Below are 22,597 nucleotides of genomic sequence, written 5' to 3' on the forward strand. Positions count from 1 at the left end.
CCACTAGATGGCAACAAAGTTGTATGTGTAGAAGTATAGTCTAGCTAATTGGAATTCTACCTGGCCTTGAGTAAACAGGCAGGTTTCTAAAAAGTTACGTGTATACGTCTTATTTTGGTAAGTGAAGTTATTTAGAACCTACAAGAACAGCTGACTATAACTTTATTGCCAATTATATCCTTACAACTAAGAATCCTTTTTGTAAGATAAATTCTCCCTAAGTACAGATTTTTCTATATTGAGCAACACCTGTGTTTGTCTAAGAATGCCAGTCTCCTGTTGCATCCTATCAGAAGGACTTTTCAATGGCCTAAGTGCCTTAAGCACATTTCATTCTATAAACCAAAAGCCTACATTCTCCCAAAGTCACTTGCTCAATTTTTTGCCCTACCTCAATAGTTATTTACAGTTTTTAAGATGAGGCAAAAATACCAGCAAATGTTTTGCCTGAAAGTCATGGAGACTCTGGAGGCAACCAAACCCATGTCTCCATTGCTATCACTCAATGGATGTGTCCTTGTGCAGGTTATTAACTTCATTAATCTCAGTTTACTCATCTTCCCCCAAATGAGGATAATATTATCTACTTCATAAAGTGAAAATGATTAAATGAAATAATGTCAGTGGAATAATATCTAGTACAATCATTGGTTTATAGTAAGGATTCAATAACTGGTAACTGTTATTATTCATAGTCTCCAAAGAAAATCTCACCCACATTATTACTTGGTTTATTTATTTTATTCTCCTGATTTAAGGCCTTCAGCAATTAAATTAAGTTCATAACACCAGGTTTCATAGCGATAGGCCATGCGGATTTGGGCAACATTTGTCTTCCGGATATCATTTCCCATAGGGCCTTCCTCAAGGTAATTGTCACCCAGAAACTTTGTTTTCTCCTGTAAGAGAAAAAAGGAAGCAGAATGATTGTTGTCCCTTTATCCTGATACAGACTATAATTACGTCTTCTTCCTCCCCTATACTGCTTGCTGACAAAAGGAAAAAATAAAACATTGAGAGCATTCATCCAGTGCCTCAATGTGCATGGTCTGCTGAGAAGTCAAGTGTATTTTCTTTGCCTTGCCAAAGGCACAGCCAGAGCAATAGAAGAATTCTTTCCAGTGTATCCATAGTAATGGCATATGATTTGTGGAATAATTTTTCTACATGTTCAGTACTGTCTTTTCAGTACTCAGTTACCAGATCCTGTATATAGAAGGGCAACCAGTCAAGGACAGGTCTACCTCATGAGAAATTCCACATTGCAGAACACTGTTTCTTGCCACTTCACACATATCACAGGTACTCAGCTTGAACACTTGTGCAGCAATGGCATATTCCTCCATTAGGGGCTCCTTGGATTGATATTTAAACGAGGCAAAAAAAAAAAAAGAAGGAAAGAAAAACAATGAATGAATGAAAGAAAAGAACAAACATATATATTTTTAAATAGCATGCATCCTGCAGTAAAACTATAATGAAATCCCTTGATTTGACTTTAAAATTCTGGATGGGCAACAACAATCCCACCAAATATGCTTGTATTACTCAAGATTCCATATGTTTACCTTGGTGAAGTGGAATTGCATTGGGTCATCTGTCGACAGCGAGATCATTAATCCCTTCTGGAGGAAATCTAGAAAAGGATTTTTGGCATATTCTAGAAATAAGCTGTTGTTACTTAATGGTGACATAGCGATGGGAATCTGGGCTAAGAAAAACAAGTACTGTAACACAGGACTCTGAAAAGGAAAAGTGAAAAACAATATTTAAGGGTGTTGAAAAAGGGATACAAACTAGAAATGTTATTCCCTCAAGTTTTAGCTTTGAATGGAATGATCACATGTTCTTTAAATCCCTTAGTAAAGAAGAATAATAGTTTTTTTAAAATATAAACACTAGTTAGAATAAATTTATTTGGGATCATCAGCTTTCAGAAGCATTGGGTCAAACCAAATCTTTTTTTTTACTTGCCTAAGTTAGATGGTCTGTCTCAGGGAAAAGACTTCACCTTGAAACGTTTTTTGCTTTTTTTTTTTTAACTCAGAGCTTATTCAACCTTTATTTTTTATATTTTTAATTTATTTTTTAAAGATTTTATTTGTTTATTCACGAGAGACATAGAGAGAGAGAGGAAGAGACACAGGCAGAGGGAGAAGCAGGCTCCATGCAGGGAACCCGATGTGGGACACAATCCCGGGTCTCCAGGATCACGCCCTGGGCTGAAGGCGGCGCTAAACCCCTGAGACACCTGGGATGCCCTCAATCGTTTTTTGCTTTTTGTTTTTTTTTTCTCTACAAGAAAGTTCTGACTCTCAAAAGAGGCGTTTGAAAACATGCTATAACAAGAAATCTGGCAAAAACCAGTTTAAGGTAAGCCAAGTGCCTCTGAATTATCCCTTGTCAGAGTTCTAAAATGAAAATCCAAAGACCTGCATTAATTCATCTCTGCCATTAACTGGTTAGGTAGTCTTGAGCAGCTCCTTTGACTTCTCTGGCCTCTCTGTAAAATGAACTGTACTTCATAACCTCAAAAATCTTTTTTGCTCTGCTTTGATTCTGGTGTTGATAATGACTTGTGACAAAATGATAAGGAAAAAAATTACTCCTCTAGCTCCAATATGAAAGTTAATATTCGGAAGAGAGTCTCCAACTCACCTTTTTTAAATTCAGGCCATGAGAGATATTATCTGCTGTCATGAATGCTGTCATGAGATGGGTGATAGCCCCAGCTTCCCCACAGTGAGGTCGGAACAGGAATGTATTCATGCCTCGTTCCCTAGGGAAAGGGAATTGGCATAGTAATCACAGGTGGCTGACTAGGACCTGGTTGCAATTCTGGGCATGGAGTGATTTACAAGAAAATCTGGTTGAAAAAAAATTAACATTCTAAAAGGAAGTGGGGGCCTCTAAAGGATTCAGTAAAATGGACAATTCCAAATCATAATCTTAATTCTTCCTGAACACAGACTTATGAAAAAAGAGGCAGCGAAGGATATGAGGATATGGAGGAAAGTCAAGATCTGATTACCTTCAGTTTCAGCAGGAAATTTACCAATATTACCATGTTCTCATTTCTCCTACTCACACTTTTGAGGGGGAAATGTTTCCAGAAAACCCTGTTATAACAGTCTTCTATTCCTTACCCAAGTTTATCAAGAAGGGTAATGTGTGGAGTTTTATAATTGTACAGTGATTAGTATCAATTCCCAAATTTCCAAAGAAAAGGGACTGTGAAAGTTACTGACAGCTCCAAAATGTCCATTCCTGCTACTAAATAAAGAAACTGAACAAAAAAGACAAGGGAAAGAAGTATCTGATTTGGGCCAGTCGGAAGCATCCCATCAGGACAGTGGGATGACCACCCAGGGCACCAATGTCTGAGCAAAGAGATGTGTCAAATAGAATCCTCTCCTTCCAGCTCCAGTTCTCGTCTACTTACTTTCTCAGGCTGTTGAGCACCACGATGTTTGCATACATGTAGTAGGCATAGTAGGTGTAAGATGGATTCTTTTCCATTGTCCACTCCTGGGGCTTGGGGCTCTTGGAGGAAAACATGTGGCCACTGTGTTTGGATTCATCATCCACACTGTCAAAGCCAGTAATCTGTCCAGAAAAGTGAGCCATGTAATGGGGTCAATCCAACTCCTCAGACAAGCTTTCAGCTCCCAAAGGCAGCAAAAATGAATCACAGCTAGGTGGGAGTATGGGTTCATGCACAGCAATCGGAAGGCCTAATGGGTCATGCTTACATGCTTGAGGAAGACACTGAGGTTTGGATGAGCCTGGGGGTTGATGGTGGCCTCAAACACCGGCATGAAAACATTCTCCAGCATCTTTCCAAAGTGTGGAAGGAAATTCTTAGATCGAAACACATCACTAGAGGCAAGAATGAAGAGAATTTAGGAGAAAAATATTTTTCGTATTGATAGCCCCTGGATGAGGGAATCACAAGGCCAAATGCCATGTTCAGGAAAAGACTGTGTCCATTCTAGGTACACACTTCTTGGTTAGCCATAGGAGGGATTCAGTTTAGAATAGGCATAGAGATACAAAGTTTTTGCTGTACCAGTTGTCCCCCTCTCTTCTACAGACCCTCTGTGGTAAAAATATTAACCTTCCCAGCTAAGTCCAGATAAAAAACGAAGAGTATAGGAACTATGTCACAGAAGATTCAGTGATTTATTTGTGGTGAGATGGTGAGCATGAACTAGTTATTAAGAACACTACTGATGTGCTGAAGTCAGGGGCAATCTAAGAAACTAATACAACACTCAAATATATGCCATGCACTCTTTTAAGTGGCCAGAAATATTGGTGAATTAAATCTTCATAACTACTCAATACGTTAGGTACCATTATGACTCTATTTTTTAAAAAATTTATTTATTTATTTATTTTTTAAATTTAAATAAGCTCTATGCCATATGTGAGACTTGAATTCACCATCTAGAGATCAAGGGGCACTTGCTCTACTGATTGAGCCAGTCAGGCACCCCCATTTTTTTTTAAATTTTTATTTATTATTTATGATAGTCACACAGAGAGAGAGAGAGGCAGAGACACAGGCAGAGAGAGAAGCAGGCTCCATCCACCGGGAGCCCGACGTGGGATTCGATCCCGGGTCTCCAGGATCGCGCCCTGGGCCAAAGGCAGGCGCCAAACCGCTGCGCCACCCAGGGATCCCAGGCACCCCCATTTTAAAGATGATGAAACAAAGGCAGAGAGAGCTCCTGAAACTTGCCTAAGGTCACACAGCTAATAAGTAGCAGAACCAGGATTCGGATACAGCCAGTCTAGGTTCAGAGTCCATGCTCCTCACTACCACAACTACTGCCTCTCTGCTTTAATGATACTAGACAGGAAGTCTACTCCAGTTAAAAAGTTACTTTTTTGCCTAAAGAAACAGGAAAAAAATTCTTGCATTGCCAGGAAACATAGAACACAGAGGCAGGTGACCAGAAAATATATAAACCCTTAAGTTGGATAAAAGATCAATGACACTGAGCATCCTTGAGCCCAATGAGTAATTAGCAGGTGGTAATACCATTGATAAATACTCATTGGTTATGGAGATCTTGAACACTTGGGCATGAGACAATCAGCAGATGGTAGTAGAGGTTCTGATACAAGAAGGCTACATCCCAGTCCAGAGAAGCATGGGAAAGAATGAACGGGATACCAAAAGGAAGACCAAGAGAAAGAAAAAATATAATAAAATGTACATAGTTCTTATCCTAGCAAAGTTTTAAATATTCTCACTAAGTTATTCTGTGCTCTGCCTAAAGTCCTGTGTTTTATTTATTTTAAAATACTTTAAAAGATTTTAGTTATTTGAGAGCGAGAGAGAACACAAACAGGGTGGAGGCAGAGGGAGAAGCAGACACCTTGTTGAGCAGGGAGCCTGATGTGAGGCTCAATCCTAGGACCCTGGATCATGACTTGAGCCAAAGATGGGGGCTTAACCGACTGAGCCACTCAGATGCCCAAGTCCTGTGTTTCAAAACCACAAAACGCAAAAACTTTCTGGTTAGAAAACTGAACTGAAATGATCTTCCTAACTCCTGTCTCTGGTCAAGAGTGCTGAACCCAGAGTGGACAAAAGCAGGCACCCAGAGCCTGGCAGCGAGTGCCGCTTTAACAAAGCTTATTTGTGTCTACAGGTGCTGCTGCCTATTCTTTGTGTGGGTGGAGGAGGTGAGACAGGTGGGATGAAGTCAGGCTTTAGGGGCTCCAATGGGAAGGTACATACTATATCCTGGGGACCTGGATCATCCATGTCATGTTGTGGCAGTAGATGCGGTTACGGACGAACCAAGTGGACAGTTTGTCCCACTCATCAGGACTGCGGCCGTAGATTGACAGGCGGGGCTCTGCGTGCTGGTACTTGGCCTCCAATAGGTCTGCACCTACTTCCTGCAAAGCCAAGAGAAGAGTCCAAAGCCAGGAATTCGTACAAGTCCCTCAGGGATCTCAACCTGTGGGGTCTGGGGAGAGGAGGTAGATAATAAGGAGATCAGAGGATGTGTGAAAGGAAGTCAGAGGGAAACTATTCCACGTTAAGATCTAAGGAAATTGAGAGATGAAGGGAATCTAATCAGTGAGGGATTGATCAGACGTAATGGAGTCCAGAAAGTAAAAACGTCAGACAAAGGATGCTGAGGTATCCTATCCATGGCACTTGCAAAAGATGTTCAGTTGTTCTTATGCCTTCTATTTTCCGAAGCACACATCTCCCAAGCCCACCATGTCATTTCTGTGTCCTAGTGCTCGGGCTTTGAAGATGAGAGTGAATTCTGATCCCACCTCTTTCCAGGCTTACAACTCCCAGAGCCCAGAAGAGTCCTTAATCAGCCCAAGTCCACACCCTCAGCTTCCCTAGCCTAGGAACAGAAGTCTTTTAAAAATCATTACAGTGGGCATTTCCATTCTTATATTCATTTCTGTGATGCTTGGCCTCAGGGATAGCACACCTCCCCCTTCCTTTGTCTCCTACCTTTCCTTCTTTCCTTCTCTCCCTCCCTCCCTTCCTCCCCCTCCTCAAGAACCAGGCCAAGTACCAGAGATCTGGTTGGTTCCTCCTCACCTTGATGATAGTGGCAAAATATTCTCCATTAATATAATTGTCTGTCTTTAGATAGAGGTCTCTTAGCTCACTTGCTCCTACAGGATTGTATTTGTCATTGAACTTATCAAAACGCTGGAAGGTCTGGCGTCCCTGGATCGGAAAGCAAGTGTATCATTATCAGAGCTGCTAGGACATAGAGAGCTGGGGCACAAGCAGCAGGGGCCTGGGAACAGGGCAAGGGGTTGGGCTCCAAGAATGGAGTCTGGGACATTTGACAATGAGTGAACCTCAAAATTGTCTGTGGGTGCTTTCAGCCAGCATGGTCAGCCAACATGGTTAAGGAGGCTCTGAGAAGGGGGTAGTTTTTAGGAGAAAGGCATGTGGGGTATGGGTATGAGCATGAAACTGGCATGATCTTTTCAACCTACAGCATGAACATCCAGAGAATCAACAGTCAGGTCATAGGGATGCATTTTTAATTTGGCAAAAAGTTCCTTCAGGGTCAGATTTTTCTCCTTCGTGCTGTGGACCACTCTGTCAGCATCAATGTGGTAAGATTTCTTAATAAAGCGCAGCAGATGTTTCTGGTTCATGCAAGCAGCTGCATGGATATGGGTGTCTACCTGCATGTACATTCAGAGAAAAAAAACAGCAATCAGCCTTAGTTACCCTGCTCTGTTAGAGGCTATGGCGCCTGCAAACCCCACTAAGGCAGGAGAAAGGAATAAATAGTGGGGTGTGACCTGACAGCTGGTGAAGGTGTCCCAGCAGAAAAGAACCCATAGCACCTTTTTTTTACGGTTGAGAGAATGTGACCGGTTAGGTGGATGTAATAGTAATACCCATTTCTCTTGGATATATCTGTACATCCAATTTACTCCCCACATTTGATCCACAGAAAATTCTTGAGGACGATTCTCCACCCACAAAATGAAATAACTACCACAGCTGTCAGCCCCAAAGGGAGAAATGATCGAAATGATGAAACCATGGCCCGGTGGTGGCATTTAGGAGTTGAATATATTTATGATTGCAATTTTATAAGCTGGACATTTGATAGATTACACAAGGTTATGCAGGTGGCTGAGCCATGATTTGGCCCCAAATATCACAAGCAGATATTTGGGGTCTGTCCTCACTTGCAGTGACTTACATGCCCAGAACACATCTCACAAGTATTTCTAAGTTGATTAGTTTTCCATATCCTTAGCGCATTTGATTCTCGTAGTCCTCGTGAGCTAGACTGAGCAGATATATTTCCCAACTTTACAAATGAGGAAACTGAAACTCAGAAATATTTCATCACTTCCCCCAATATCTTAGAGTCAGGAAGTAGAAGGAAAAGGACAAGAATAAAGATCTTCCAAATCCTAAAACAGCAGTTTTTGAGATTTCATTTGTTTTGCTATTTTTGTTGTTCACAATCATTGTAACTTTTTATGGCAAGAATGTAGCACACCTGTCTGTGTGGAAAACAGCAGAAATGGCATTTTAACCTTTTAGAATAATTCATCTGCTTTTGCTAAATCCACTGGACCTCTGGGAATCTTACAATTATTACAGAGAAACTATCTTTCTCGTCCCACTCAAGAACTAACTGGGTTCGTGTTTTTGCCCAGCAGGGACCTCTGAGCAGTGACAGTGTTTACCTTCCTGCAGTTATAAAAATCTCGGTGGGGGTTGTTCTTTAGCTCCTTTAACTCATCCATCTCGTTGAGCATCTGATGGACCTGGAACTTAGAGGAGAGGAACTTCAGGCGCCGGTGGGTGTAGGTCTTACTGTGAAAAATTAAATCAAGTAACTCTGAAACATTCAGACACTGAAGGGAGATAGACACAATTTCAAACTATCACGACCCTTATGACCTACAGGAAATAATTATGGGAACAAACATTTCAGCTTGCAGCTAATCTCATTTGAAGAGTATTGAGCTCCTGGGGCTCAATCTTTTTCATCAAAATTGGACAAAATAATGAGGGGGGGTTTGGGAAGGCATTGAAAAGCCAGGGGAGAAGGGTGCCTGGCTGGCTCAGTCAGAAGAACAGGCAACTCTTGATCTCAGGGTCGTGAGTTTGAGCCCCACATTGGGTGTAGGGATTACTTAAATAATCATCATCATAATAAAAGGCCAGGCAAAAGAAAATGTTGCTCAGGGCAGAGGGCCCTGGCTTTGGAGGTGGAGGATTTGGGCTTGAATCCTGGCTCAGCCAGCTGTGTAACTTTGGGCACATCACTTAACTCATCAAAGTTTCAGCTTATAAAACTCCAATTATAAAAATACCCGCCTCATAGAATCATGGTGAGGAGGGAGGAAATAATGTGCACAAACGAACGCTTTAACATAGTGTTTGAACATAGTATATACTCATTCTTACTAGGAGTTGTAGTAGTGCTAGTAGTGGGGATGGGGGTAGTAGTGGTAGGAGGAGTAGTTCAGGCATCATTAAACACTTACACAGGTCCTTGGGCAATTAAAGCAAGTAAAAAATTCATGTCATCTAAGAAGGTGTCCAAATTTAGATAAGGAAGTGGCTTGGGCTCATCTTTGCTGGCTGCTGCTTCATTAGGATAGACATACACTATACCATCCTTCATTTTGAGATGATAACCGAGGTTTTCCGGGAGGTCATCTGTTCGGAAGGGGTCTTCTCCATTCTTCGTAGGAGGGGTAAAGACTTTTTCAATAGAACACAGAGTAATATATCAAGAAATATTATAAATGGCCACATAAAAAGAACCAAAATATGCAATGCTGTAAGAGCTCATTCGTTTGTAATCCTGTATGTCCTAAGTTATAATTATCCAGTGCTAAGCTAGAGTTTATTTTTATATTATTTTCAAAGGTGACTAAATTAGTAGTGTAAAATAACTATAAGATTTTATGTAGTGTAAGAATGATTTTCCAGTTTTTTAGAAGTACTGTTCACATAATTCATATACAAATAATTCACTCACAAATAATTTTATTTATTAAAATAGGTTATCAAAGACTTCTTGTTTAGAACATTTTATTAGCTTATAATAATTGCATAGAAGTAAAATTCAAACTACAATTAAAAAGTAGAATTAAAAAGAAGAATTTTAATAAAGCCAACCTTCTCTGCAAATCTTAATTTAGAGTGGTTATTTTTAATAGACTTTGTTTTTTAGAGCATTGTAGATTCATAGCAAAATTGAGCACCAAGTACACAGTCCTAACCACCCCCACCCCAGGCACTGCCTTCCCCACTATCCATACCCTCCACCAGAGTGGTACATTTGTTACACACACTGACAGGTTCTAATTACCCAAAATCCATAGTTGACCTTAGAGTTCACTCTTGGGGTTGTATATGCTATGGGTTTTAACAAATGTATAATGACATGTATCTACTCTTTTTTTTATGACTGTATTTATTTATTCATAAGAGACACACAGAGAGAGGCAGAGACACAGACAGAGGAAGAAGCAGGCTGCCTATGGGGACCCCGGGATCATGCACTGAGTCAAAAGGCAGATGCTCAACCACTGAGCCACCCAGGTGCCCCTGTATCCACTCTAATAGTATCATACAGAATAGTCTCACTATTCTCAATAGTCTCACTATTTTGTGCTCCACCTAGAGTGGTTTAAATGGAAATATAAAATAAATTCTTACCATAAGAATCATAGTTCTTATTATAACTATAACATGTTGCCCACCTTTTAAAGCACATACAATTTCTACCAAAGGAATTGAGATGGGATTTTGTGTAAATATCCCCTTCTTTCCAGTGTTAACAATTTCAGTCTAAGAAAGTCAAGAACAAATTTTATGTTGTCATGGCCTGTAATGCACTTAGCCTTTACTTTCAACAAGTATGTGCCCAAGGCATATACTCCAGTTTGCAAGGGATGACTAACGGCCAGAATGGGAAAAGTAGTATAGAAAGAAAAAGTCATGTATTTTCTATTCAAAACTGGGAGCTAAGGTACATGAAAGAAGTGAAACAATATGTTGCTGTGTCAAATCTTAATTTTCAAAACTTTACACTTAAACTTCCTAGAGATGTAAAGCATAATTTATTAGAAACAGAGGCAAAACAGATATCCTACGTGTCGATATTATAGAAAATAGGTAAACTGGTTATACACGTTACCAAATTGGATACATGTTTAATATGATTTTAATATTAAAAGGAATTATAGAGAAGAAGTTACAGAACTGGAAATCTTTAATGATAGAACAATCTGAAGGTCAGAAATACTTTAATATTTGCCTCCCTTGAAATTTCAATCCTAGAAGTATAATCTGAAAGATGTAAAGCAACTGCACAAAGATGTTTATACAAAGCTGTTTATTGTAGTGTTATTGGAAGTAAATTTTTAAAAGTTAGGAATCTAAATGCCTTAAAATGAGAATTGGTTAAACAAATTACAATACAGTGATACAATAGAAATCTGTGTAATTATTAAAACCTGATTATATAAGGTTTTATAATGTAAGCAGGAAGTAAAAAGTGAGGTATGTAAATAAAGTACTATGGAAAGTGAAAACATATAGTTTAGATTTATTCAGAGGTAAGAGGAAAGCAGGAAATGATAGGATCTGGGCTGTACATTGAAAGATGACGTTGTATCTGAATATTTGGACATATGGTGAAAAAACGCACTATTCCCCTTTTCGGGCATGGGGAATGCCATGACAACAGTCCAGGGGTAGGAAAGTTCTGAGCCAAATGGAGAACAGGAAATACTTCCAGCCAGAACAGAGGTGGAGGAGGTAAGGTCAGTTTATAAATAGGTTTAGGGTGCAAGTCCAAAAATCAATAAATAAAATGGAGTTAGGAGGGCAGCTGATGGGAGGCCTTGACTGCCAGGGTAAAGACTGGACTTATTTTTGTGGGTAATGGGCAGCAATTAAGGTTTTTGTTAGGAGAAAGATATGCTCAGATCTGTGTTTTAATAACTGGCACTAAAGTGAAAATGAATCAACAGGGAGTGAGATAAAATTTAACAGAGTAGGTCAGAAACGATGGAAATAATCTGGACAAGGTGAAATAGAGGCCTAAATCAGAGTTTGGGGAATAGACAAGAGGGCACATTTTGAGAGAATTTATATGGAATTAATCATGTGATTATGCACGTGGGCAAGAGAGGCAATGGAGCCAAAGACGACTATTTTTAGACTTGATTATTTATGCAATAATCCCTCTTTATCCGTAGGATATATGTTCCAAGACCCCTCGTGGATGACTGAAACTGTGGATAGTACTGAACCCTGTATATACTATGCCTTTTCCTACATACACATATACCTATTAATGGGCTCCTGGTCTATCAACTTACTCATTTTTGTATAGATTAGGTACAGTAAGAGATTAACAACACCACCAAATAATAAAATAGAACTATTAGAACAATTTACTATAATACAAGTTAAGAGAATATGGTCTCAAAATATATTTTTTAAAGATTTTGTTTCTTTTGAGAGATAGAGGGAGAGAGTGTGAGTGCAGGGAGGGACAGAGGGAGAAGAAGAGAGAGAATCTCAAGCAAACTCCCTGCTGAACGCAGAGCCCGACATGGGACTCAATTTCATGACTCCTGAGATCATGACTTGAGCTAAAATCAAGAGTCAGATGATTAATCAGCTGAGCCACCTAGATGCCTCTCTCAAAATATCTTATTGCCCCATACTCACCCTTCCTCTTATGACGATGCTAGGTGGTAAAATGCCTACATGAGATGAAGTGAGGTGCATGACATAGGCATTGTGAAGTGTTAGACCACTACTACTGACCTGACAATAAATCAGGAGGACCATCTGCTTATGGACCTTAGTTGACCTTGGGTAACTGAAACTGCAGAAAGCCAAACCATGGGTAAGGGGGAGGGGGCACTACCACAATCTAGGGGCATATTTGACGTTTAGTAGTTAAATCTAAAGATCTATTTCATACACCTCATAAGAAAACTACTTACCTGGATAGAAGCTCTCATTTGTTACCCAAGCCTCACCCTCAATGTTCCGTAAGTACTTGGAAGGGGTTTTAGGGAACCTTTGAAATGACTTCTGCATATACTTCTCCCGTATACACAATGCCCTATATAGACCTTTGCAAACCACTTCAAAGTCTTCGACTGTCACCTGCCAAGAAAATGTCAGAGTATCAGAGTTGTTCCTGTGAAAATCCAAGAAGTGAGTGCAGTTTGTCTTTGGTAGGTCCTCACTCTCCTGGCTGTCGCTGCCCATGCCGAGTGTTGCCTGCCTACCTGGCTGCTTCCTACTTGACTTGGGCCCTGGGTCCTCCTCCAGGAGCAGGTCTTGAAGTTTGTCCAATTCTTCCATTTCCACTAAAACTCACCTGTTCTACAATCTTTACAACAACTTGTCTTGTTTGGGGCTTTTGCCAGAAACCAATGATTATCTAGCAAATGTGATGAAAAGATCCCATTCTAACATGGAGAGTACTTTCTTCCTTCTAGGTAGTATCTGGATGTTTTACGTATGGGCTTCTGAAGACAATATTTCAACTGAAAGATGATGATATGACTCTAATTTGAGAATTCAAACTACTCTTTGGGCAATGAGGGCAATATTCAGGGATGAATAAAGTATCACACATCCCTCCAACCCTGTCATGCCCGAAGGTGCCTTCTGTAGCTATAGATGGATCAGAGCATCATCTATTCTTTTGGATGGTTTTAAACTTTTTAAAAAATATTTATTTATTTATTTATTTATTTAGGAGAGAGCGGGGAGGGGCAGAGGGAAAGGAAAAAAGAATCTTTAAGCAGATTCCCCGCTGAGCACAGAAGCTGACATGGGGCTTGCTCCCAGGACACTGATATCAGGACCTGAGCCAAAACCAAGAGTCAGACGCTTAACCAACTTCACTACTCGGCCACCCCTCTTCCAGATGGTTTTATTTTTTTAATTTTTTAAAAAGATTTATTTATTTATGATAGAGAGAGAGTCAGAGACACAGGAGGAGGGAGAAGCAGGCTCCATGCCGGGAGCCTGACGCGGGACTCGATCCCGGGACTCCAGGATTGTGCCCTAGGCCAAAGGCAGGCACTAAACCGCTGAGCCACCCAGGGATCCCCTCCAGATGGCTTTAAGGAGATTTTTATCAGCGGCTAAAAATAGCAAGATTCTAGAGTAACATTTTCTTAGAATTGCTGGAAATTTCCTAAATTGACATCTCCCATGCCTCATCCCCAACTCCTGGCTGGGCCTGGCATGCCCAAGGAATCCTAACTTGAAATCATTGAATGCTCTTCATCAGAGCCCAAAGACCTTCTGGGACCAATATAAGCGTGTTCCCAGTGTTTGAGGTCCAGATATTTATCCTAATCAGTTGAACTCTTTAAAGGCCTGCTGACCTTGACCAAGAGAGTCTGGCACAGGTGCTAGAGTTAGAGTTCTGCTTTCAGTGTGGCATGCATTTTCCTTAGCCATGTAATGGACCACCAATCTATCTTTTCCAGAATAAGAGCTGGATCTTATTCACCTAGGTGTCTTTGGCACTTAGCACACAATGCCTAGCGCAGGGTAGGTGCTCGATAAGACCTGGTTTAATGGAATCATTTGATTATCAGGGATTAATGGCTTTGGAAACTTAGTTCTGATCCCTCTGCCTCTCTGTTCAATTACAAGGGAGAAGACCTATGCAGAACAGGCTATATAGTGTGGTAGAGTGTTGCTCATCAGTTCAGTCACATTCAGCCAACAGGTATAGCAACACATCGGTTCTTCAAAGACTCCAGCCCAGGTTTCAGGTGCCCTCCAGCTTTCAGAGGAGAAGCAGCTACTCCCTGATTTCTGTAAACCTTGTCCTTCCAACCTTCTTCTTTCTTTTCATTTTTTTTTTCTATCAAGCACAGAGGTACCTGTTTGTCTCTTCATCTTTATGTTATTTTTTTTTAAACTCCAGAGTTCTCCAAACTTTGTTTTCCCTGTCTCTCTTTTTTTTAAGGACTTTATGTATCTTTTTATTTTATTTTATTTATGATAGTCATACAGAGAGAGAGAGAGAGGCAGAGACACAGGCAGAGGGAGAAGCAGGCTCCATGCACCGGGAGCCCGACGTGGGACTCGATCCAGGGTCTCCAGGATCGCGCCCTGGGCCAAAGGCAGGCGCCAAACCGCTGCGCCACCCAGGGATCCCTCCCTGTCTCTTTATTAAACATCTCCTTTCAGTTATTTACCATAGAAAACACCTGTCATATACAGAGCACCCATGTTATCATACAGAAAGTGAACAAACAAGAATCATGTTCATTTCCCTGCTCCATCACTTTTCAGTATCTTGGGACTGACCCAAAGTCGGTCAGTTACATGAGAAGGGGGCTTAGGACTGGTCATTAAAACTATATTTGGAGCAGAGACTGATAGCTAACCATCAGTTTCACCAATATGATGCTGATTCTGCAAGTCCATGTGGCAGAGATTTATTAATTGCCAACTGTTCTGGATAGGACAGGCAGGTCAAGTTATTTGTGACATGAGTTTACTATCCCTGTGGCATAACTCAAGTCTATTCCAGGCAATCATCTACTGTGTAAGCATATGCAATGAAATCGGAGATGACCGTTGGTCATAATAAAAACAAAACAAAAAACAAAACAATAGCCCAGTTAGAGTTTTCTAGATTCTCTCTCATCTTCCTTCTTTTCTCGGAGCTCTCCACTCTTCTTGTCTCATCTCCCTGTCTTTCTTCCAATCTGTTTTCATTGATTGGTTTATGCTACCAGCAGCCCTTCTCTTTATACTAGGGCCCATCTTTTCCCAAGAGCCCTCTGTGCCTCCCAAGGCTCACTCTCTGTCTTTGTGATATCCTCAGTGAGACTAGTCCACCAGTTGTTCACATTGCCTCCTGTGCCAGAATTTGTCTAGTGTATTATGTAACACACACTGCATTTTACCACATATTCTTCATGTGGTTGGTAAATGAGCAAATGAGATAAGGAGGGTAAATTATGTAAAACAAATATCAGTTATAGCTTATTGGTATTGAGAGGCAATTAGGAAGTATAACAAAGGACAAGTTAGTTCTTGCCTTCCTCAGTAGGAAGGGGAGATAGGGAAGGAAGCTGAAACAATCCAGCTGTGTCTTCCCAGCAGCTGTATCTGAGAGGCAAGGAGCAACTCACCCCCGAGGCATAATCACCAGAGATCTGCACTCTCTGGAAATCAGGCACAGTCTGGTAGGTTGGAGATGAAGAAATGTATTCATCGATGTGCGACAGTTTGGTGGAAGACGCTTCACTTTGTGGAATGGACAAATTAACGGTCTTTCGTCCCTTGAAACGCCTTTTTCTGGGTTTGAAATGCAAAAACAAAAGGATTTAACTTTGTCCTCCTTGGGAGTTTCATTGTAATAGATTGATGTTTCACTTTCCAATTTCATTTTGGGGACAAAATGTGAAAATTAAAATGTCAGTGGGGTGTCAGAAACAGGATCCAGCCATATGGGAAGAGGTATCTATATGACTATTCCCTTCTTCCTGGTACCCCTTGGAACAGTGGGCCTTCGGGAACATGCTAGAAGGCTTTCTGCATGAACTTGTTCTTCACAGGCAATCTGCTCTTAGCAGATGGGCAGACTGGGCACCACCATTAGGATAGGCTATGTCAGTTACTACCTGTGTCATTCTGTGTTTATTCCTAAATTCTGTGAGCCTCAGTTGCCTCGTTTGAAAAAATAGTGTAATAATGCCTACCTTATAAGAACTTGGTGAGATTTAGTGTGTGGAACTTATAAGTTGCTTAATTAGTATTACTTCCTCAGATCAACAAGTATTTATTGAGTTTCTGCTTTGACCCAAGACTTTAGTTAGGTCATATGGGGCATGCCCAAGAAGGTGGATTGTTGTTCTTTCCTTAAAGACATAAAAGCAAAGGATGGCCAGGGCAGGAGGGCAGAAATGAGGGTTCTATCGCCTGGAGGGTGTCAGACTGGTTGGAGGGCAATATTCATATCAGACAGCACAATGCTAAGTTTGGCTCAAACCGAACTCTGAAGATGAGGCTCTTGAGTTCTGGTTTCTATACCTGTTGTGTGTAAACTGAGTGTCTGCCCAGCCGCCATCAGCCCATTGTGGTTTGGAACAATTGCATAAGAGCTCATGTCCTCTTGCTTAGGTAGAAAGGGAGGTTTCAACGAAAGGAAGATGGATGAGCACAAGAGGTCTACTGTCTTCTTTGTAGTCATTGTTAACCTTGTCATAGCTTATACAGGGCTAGGGGTGGGTGGGTGGGTATTGGGGAGAGTGAGGAGGAGTTTTTAGCTCTAGCAGAGGTTCTCCTCCATATTGAATCGTCATTCAGACAGACTGAACCATCTGCCCTGACATTTCCCCTTCCGGTGTCTCAATGTCCCAACAAGCCCCTTATACTGCTTACCTCCTGCCTTCTACAGAGGTGGACATGGCCTCCAGGTGGAATATGTGTTCTTGCATCTCATGATGAGAAATTGGGCAGACTTCATCCACATCAAAGGGGGAAATCTCATGCCGGCCTCCCTCATCTTTGACTTCAGAGGCAAACACTTTTTCAGCAAAGCTGCGTAATGTGTCATCAATTTCTAAAAGAAGTTTTCACGGATTAGCATGTAAGCCCTTTGTCAGAAATCGTCAGAGAGTTCCTGCTGTGTGTAAGGCACAGTGTTAACGACTGCCCTGGGGGTGTGGGTCTCCTATATTCTAACTAGTGTCTCAGAAACATGTTGGAGCTCAATACCTGCTCTCTCTTTAGAGGTTTCTGGGTGAGTAGCTTGGAAATCCATTCTCAGAGACACAGGGCAGATTCTTATAGCACATCTCAAGAGGTCCTAAAGATGGGATTGGCTTCTTGTGGGACTAGAACTTAATATAAGATCACCTGCCTCTGGCAGGGCTAAATCTGACTTCATAGTAACCACGCAACATAGTCCTTTTTATCAGATTGGCAGAGTCTGATGGTTGTGAAGATGTGAATAGGATTGTCAGTCCTTGGAGTTTTTCTTCATAAATAGAATCAGGGAAGTAGGTAGTTCTGAGAAATAAATGTGTCCTTTGGGTCTTTCTTCCCCATAGAACACATACTGTGTTTCTCTCACACATAATTTCAAATCCTGACAACTTGATGATATGCTGGTATGTGTGGAAAGGGAGGCTCAGAAATTTACTACTCAGATCCAGTTCTTGTGGACACATAGCCCTTAGAAAGCCAATTTTACTTTTATATGCCTTAATTTTCCATCCTTTTTAAAAAAATTATTCATTTATTTTAAGTAATCTCTACACTCAACTGTGGGACTCGACCTCACAACCCTGAGATCAAGAGTTGCAAGCTCTTCCAACTGAGGTGCCATTCTTAGAATGGGTGGAGGAGTGACCTTTAGTGTGGCAATGACTAGCCCCAAGACTCTCAAGATGTACTAATTTCAGTACTTAGGGTCATGATGGCCATCAAGTATCTGCTCTTCTGTTAGGTTCCACTGCATTTTCCACATACCCAGTTGTTTTCATCTGAATAGTCATTACCTCTAATACTTAAAAATCTCTTGACATTTTCAGAAAAGAGCCGGTAGCAAATAATGAGGATGGCAAACAGCTATCTATTTGAAACAACAGAGGATGGAACATTCTTCATAAGATGACAAAGCAAACTGCATGCAAAAAGAAAGATCCCTTCACTTCCGCACCATTAATATCTATACAGATTTCCAAAGTGCCACATTTTCATTTTAACCAAGTGTGATATGCTCAAGTCCCTGTTCTGCACTTACCAACACCTTTGTCTTCCTCTGTCTTAGTTTCCTTATCTGTTAAGTGGTAATACTAATACCTACAAAACCTCACTCGTAGGTTGTTGCAATGTACATGAAAATGCTTTACAGAGAAAAAAGCACCAGCTCAAACTGAATAGTGCGATTTGATAGCATTGGTCAGACAGATATTTGGGATTAGCTTTGGGCCATTAAGGAAAGGATAAATGATATGATTTAGTGTAGGCTGAAGCATACATCGGAAATGATAGCAATTGATTCATAACTTCACCAACACTGTCGAATCATACTGCTTTCAAAACCTGACTTGTCACAGGAGAATAACAGAAATCCACTATACTGGCTGAACTTCATGCATCTATTTGCCTCATTAAACTCAAGCACTGCCTGAAGCTGAAAATCATCTTTGGATGCCATGGAGTGGTTCTTTGATAAGTACCACAATCCACAAAGGACCAAATAGAACCCCACGTAGATACATTTGATAGCCTGAGAATGCCTCCCAATCCCACTACTAACTGATCCCCAGAAATTAATATCACTCGTCCACGAGAATCACAAGCAAGCACATGCGCCTCAAGGATGAATGGCAAGCAGAAGTCAGAGGAGGCTTCATGCACCATGAAAGGCAAATAAAATTAGGCTAGTTGGTTATGATGATGATGAGGAGGATGAGGATGAGGATGAGAACACAACTGGCTTGTCATAGTGGGTCTGTGGCAATGCTGTTGGAAGTCTCAGAGACAGTAGGGAAATGGATGCCCAGAAACCAAATCCTACTTGCTTGAGATCTGGCTCTTCTGGAACAAGAAGTAATTACCTAAGACTGCACATATTCGTTTGTTTCATATTTTTAAACATTACTATTTTTACTAAGGTTGCATCTCCCTAGGCCACTATAGACAGTTGAAAACTAGAAACTCTTCTCTCAAGAAGTGGTTTACATGATGCCCCCAAATTATATGGTTGACGTTTCCTTCCACTGAATCAACCAGTTGTTTGGACTTCATGAAACCACAGCTGAAATTTGACTCCTAATTCATGAATTCTGCCTTTCAGAAATATTTCAGGGAGTGGTGATGACTGTGGGAAGGAAAGAGTGAAACTGGTATTTCCAAGATGAGTAGATAAGATCTGATGACAATCTGAATTCATGGGATAATAAAGGAGAGATGACTCCCTTGGGTCTGTATAGATAGATAATTGTTGAATTCTTTTTTGAACATATTGCATTTGAGAGAATGGAACATCTAAGCAGAAATGTCTTGAGGATAGGACATCTAGATTTACATATGGAAAGATAGAGCCAGAACACTAAACGAGGAGTGAGAAAACGTGCCTGTGGCAGCTGTGTGATCTTGGGCAAACCACATAATCACAGGGTGCCTTGATGTTCATCATCATAACAGGAGAATGCTAATAATAATAATGTCAACTTCAGAGAACTGTTACAAAAATTAAACAAGAAATGCTGTAAAAACTACACAGTACTATTAAGAAGTTGGGAATTATTATTACCAACATGGGAAGTGCAAGATTCTTGAGAAAAGAAGTATCATGCTTGCCTCTTCACTCAGCAAATCCAGAAAAGCATGCTTATTTCCCAGCAGTGTTTTAGGGGTGTGGGAAAGACAGGTCGTAGGTGTTTTGTCTGCTACATCTCATCTCAGAGAGGAATTCCAAGGCAGACCTACTTATCTGTTAGCTAAAGGATGGAGGGGAACATAGAGTCATGGTTTTATCTAAAGCAAGATTTTATTTTATCTGGTCACAAAAATTGACCATGAAATGTTTTGCCTTGGAGCTGAGGATTTCCTAAGGCAATATCCAATAGACCCCCTTGGCTAATCTATATCTAAAGAAGAACATCATTTTATTTTAAAACATCAAACGAATGCCCCATGAAGTTCTCTTTAAAAAATGTTTTTTTTGGGGGGGGAGTCCAGAAAATCTGTGAGTTCATTTGCTATTCTATGTAATATCTATGGTCACTATTAATCTTTTTCTTTTTAAATGATTTTATTTATTTGAGAGAGAGAGAGCATAAGCAGGGGGAGGGGCAGAGGGAGAAGCAGACTCCCCGCTGAGCAGGGAGCCTTATGCCCAGGGCTTTATCCCAGGATCATGACCTGAGCCCAAGGCAGATGCTTAACCGACTGAGCCACCCAGGCACCCCAATCATTATTAATCTTTGTTGGCTTTCAATGGTATCATTTAATAAACACTGCTGAAAAATACTCATGTTTCTGAATTAATGAATAGTATCATTTTTTAAATCGATATTTTCCAGCATACTCACGTTTTTCTTTAGCTGTATAAAGTAAAATAAAACAAGGTAAAAAATATAAACAACCTTCAGAAGTCATAGTGGCTGATCAGTGCTTTGGAATAGAAACATATAGACTGGTACAAGAAAAGGGTGTGATGGAGTGTGTTATCAGAGCTCATTCTTCCACTCACCTACAGTTTGCTGCCATACAATAATCTTAGGAGTATGGCCATAACACTCCCTTTCACTTCTTTCCCTTTCTAATGTGGTTTTTTAAATTTATGTTTATAATCTTAAAGAGGTACTCTTTGTAATATGTGATTTTAAAGAAATCTGATCTAGAGAAATGGATACTCTTACAATCCTGGTTGCAGGTAAACTAAAATAGCCCATTTGGTAAACAACTTAGTAACACCTACTAAACAGCCATTACTGAGAATCTATCCTACTGATTTTCATCCTTAAAAAAGGAAAAAGCTTTAGGTGCAAATATTGTTCTCAAAGTATAATTATACTTACCCAAACTGTAAAGGACCTAAGGGATTAGTTAAGAAAACTAGATTATTACACAGCCATTCACAATGGTGTTTAGGAAGAGTTTAAAATACCATGGTAAAATATTAAGTCATAATGGTAAGCCAAAAAAAAAAAAGGCAAGATATAAAGTGATATATATAGTATAATCACAACAATGTTTTTAAACATACATTAAGTTTGCATAGAAAATAGATTGACATGTGAAAAGTGGTATCTTTGGATGATGGGACTGTAATTGTTTTTTTCTTACTACTATTTTCCTAGATTTCCCACTTTCTCTACATGAGTGTTATTACTTTTATTTTCAGTGTAATTTCTCTTTCGTATTTCACAGGAGACATGTATTTCTTTCATAATGAAAAAGACATTATTAGTCTAAAAAATTACTATGCGTACAAACCTGGATCATGATTGGGTTAATATTTCCACTATGCTCATGGTTGTCAACTAATCCTATAGCTAGAGACGTTGTACGGGACCCTTCGTAGAACAGTGACTGGCACAGGCTTTGTTTAGACGAGCAGAGTAGATTTTAAATATCTTCCACAGTTTTCAAACTGGGATCATCAAAAATGCTACCACATGACACAGTTTTAGGAAATTGCCTCCCTTCCAGAATTAAAAAGAAAAAAAAATCCTTGAAAATCATGTCATGCTTCCTCCTGAAAAGTATTATCAAAGCTACTCTGATCCTAAATAAAGGATCGTCAAGGCTGTCAAGATACTTAAAGGAATGGTTGCATTTAAAAGAACTGAGCTCTCCAAACACTTTTGCACACCTACCTGGAAGTTTCAACAGAGGCATTGTTGCCGGGGTCCTTGATTCTAGGATAGCACAGTAGGAAGGAGGAGAGAGGAGGCTGTGGGGATGACTGCCTGACTATAAAATACCCTGACAGTCATTTTATGATTTTGCTTTGCACCTGTAATCTGACCCTTCTCTGCTAAAAAGAGAGAGATGAGTTTCAGTCCTATTTATAGCTTTAGGCAATCGACAGTGAAAAACAGGTGAAGCCTCCAGTCTTTACTCAGGGATTTCAGAGAAGATATGTGCTCGGTCAGGAACTGCTCTTCATTACTTTCTAAATCTTCCTACAAACTGGATTCTCCTCAAGTGTAGTTTCCTTGCATGATCTCACCACTGATGATTATTTTTCACCACCCCCCGCCTCCCGCCCCATGAAATACAGTGAAGTCTTCCAGGCTCTGAATGTCAAAGCCCTCAAAATTTCAGTCATGAGAAAAGCTTTCTGTGGTTGATGAATATGCTAGTGTATTCATAGAGTTCTCAGCTCACACACATACACACGTACACACACACACACACACACACACACACACACGCATGCACACGGTTTCATTAGAGATACCCTATATTTAACAAAAATTCACCCAACAGAATTTATTCAATAAATTAGGTAGTAAACTTACTTCAAATCTTAGAGAAAAGTCAACTGCCATCTGGAGTGCAGTTATTTCTACTCTG

The 22,597-nt window shown here is 40.3% G+C and overlaps 1 protein-coding gene across 2 annotated transcripts; it reads right to left on the reverse strand.

Moving 5' to 3' along the window:
* Positions 1–730: 730 nt before the first annotated feature.
* Positions 731–21,988, reverse strand: AMPD1 (adenosine monophosphate deaminase 1). Of its 2 annotated transcripts, XM_055312748.1 has the most exons (16): positions 21,895–21,988; positions 20,605–20,616; positions 16,940–17,120; positions 15,688–15,853; positions 12,514–12,679; positions 9,025–9,244; positions 8,218–8,347; positions 6,997–7,191; positions 6,587–6,718; positions 5,753–5,916; positions 3,753–3,879; positions 3,443–3,606; positions 2,659–2,779; positions 1,569–1,742; positions 1,245–1,355; positions 731–899 (listed from the first exon to the last, which is right to left on the reverse strand). In XM_055312748.1, exons 1-16 carry the CDS (start codon positions 21,914–21,916, stop codon positions 741–743), a joined length of 2,244 nt encoding a protein of 747 aa, XP_055168723.1. In that variant the 5' UTR covers positions 21,917–21,988; the 3' UTR covers positions 731–740. The 2 variants fall into 2 exon arrangements, with proteins under 2 accessions (XP_055168723.1, XP_055168725.1); XM_055312750.1 differs by lacking the exon at positions 20,605–20,616 and having other exon boundaries at positions 21,895–21,971.
* Between the last annotated feature and the right edge of the window lie 609 nt (positions 21,989–22,597).

Source organism: Nyctereutes procyonoides, unplaced genomic scaffold (genome assembly GCF_905146905.1).
Source record: "Nyctereutes procyonoides isolate TBG_1078 unplaced genomic scaffold, NYPRO_anot_genome, whole genome shotgun sequence".
NCBI lineage: Eukaryota > Metazoa > Chordata > Mammalia > Carnivora > Canidae > Nyctereutes > Nyctereutes procyonoides.

Coding starts and splice junctions, on each gene's coding strand:
- AMPD1 (XM_055312748.1), bottom strand. CDS start 21,916: ATGCCTCTGTTGAAACTTCCAG. Junction 7,192..8,217: donor ATTTTTATAACTGCAGGAAG/GTAAACACTGTC, acceptor ATGTACATGCAG/GTAGACACCCATATCCATGC. Junction 5,917..6,586: donor ATTTTGCCACTATCATCAAG/GTGAGGAGGAAC, acceptor TTGGCTTTGCAG/GAAGTAGGTGCAGACCTATT.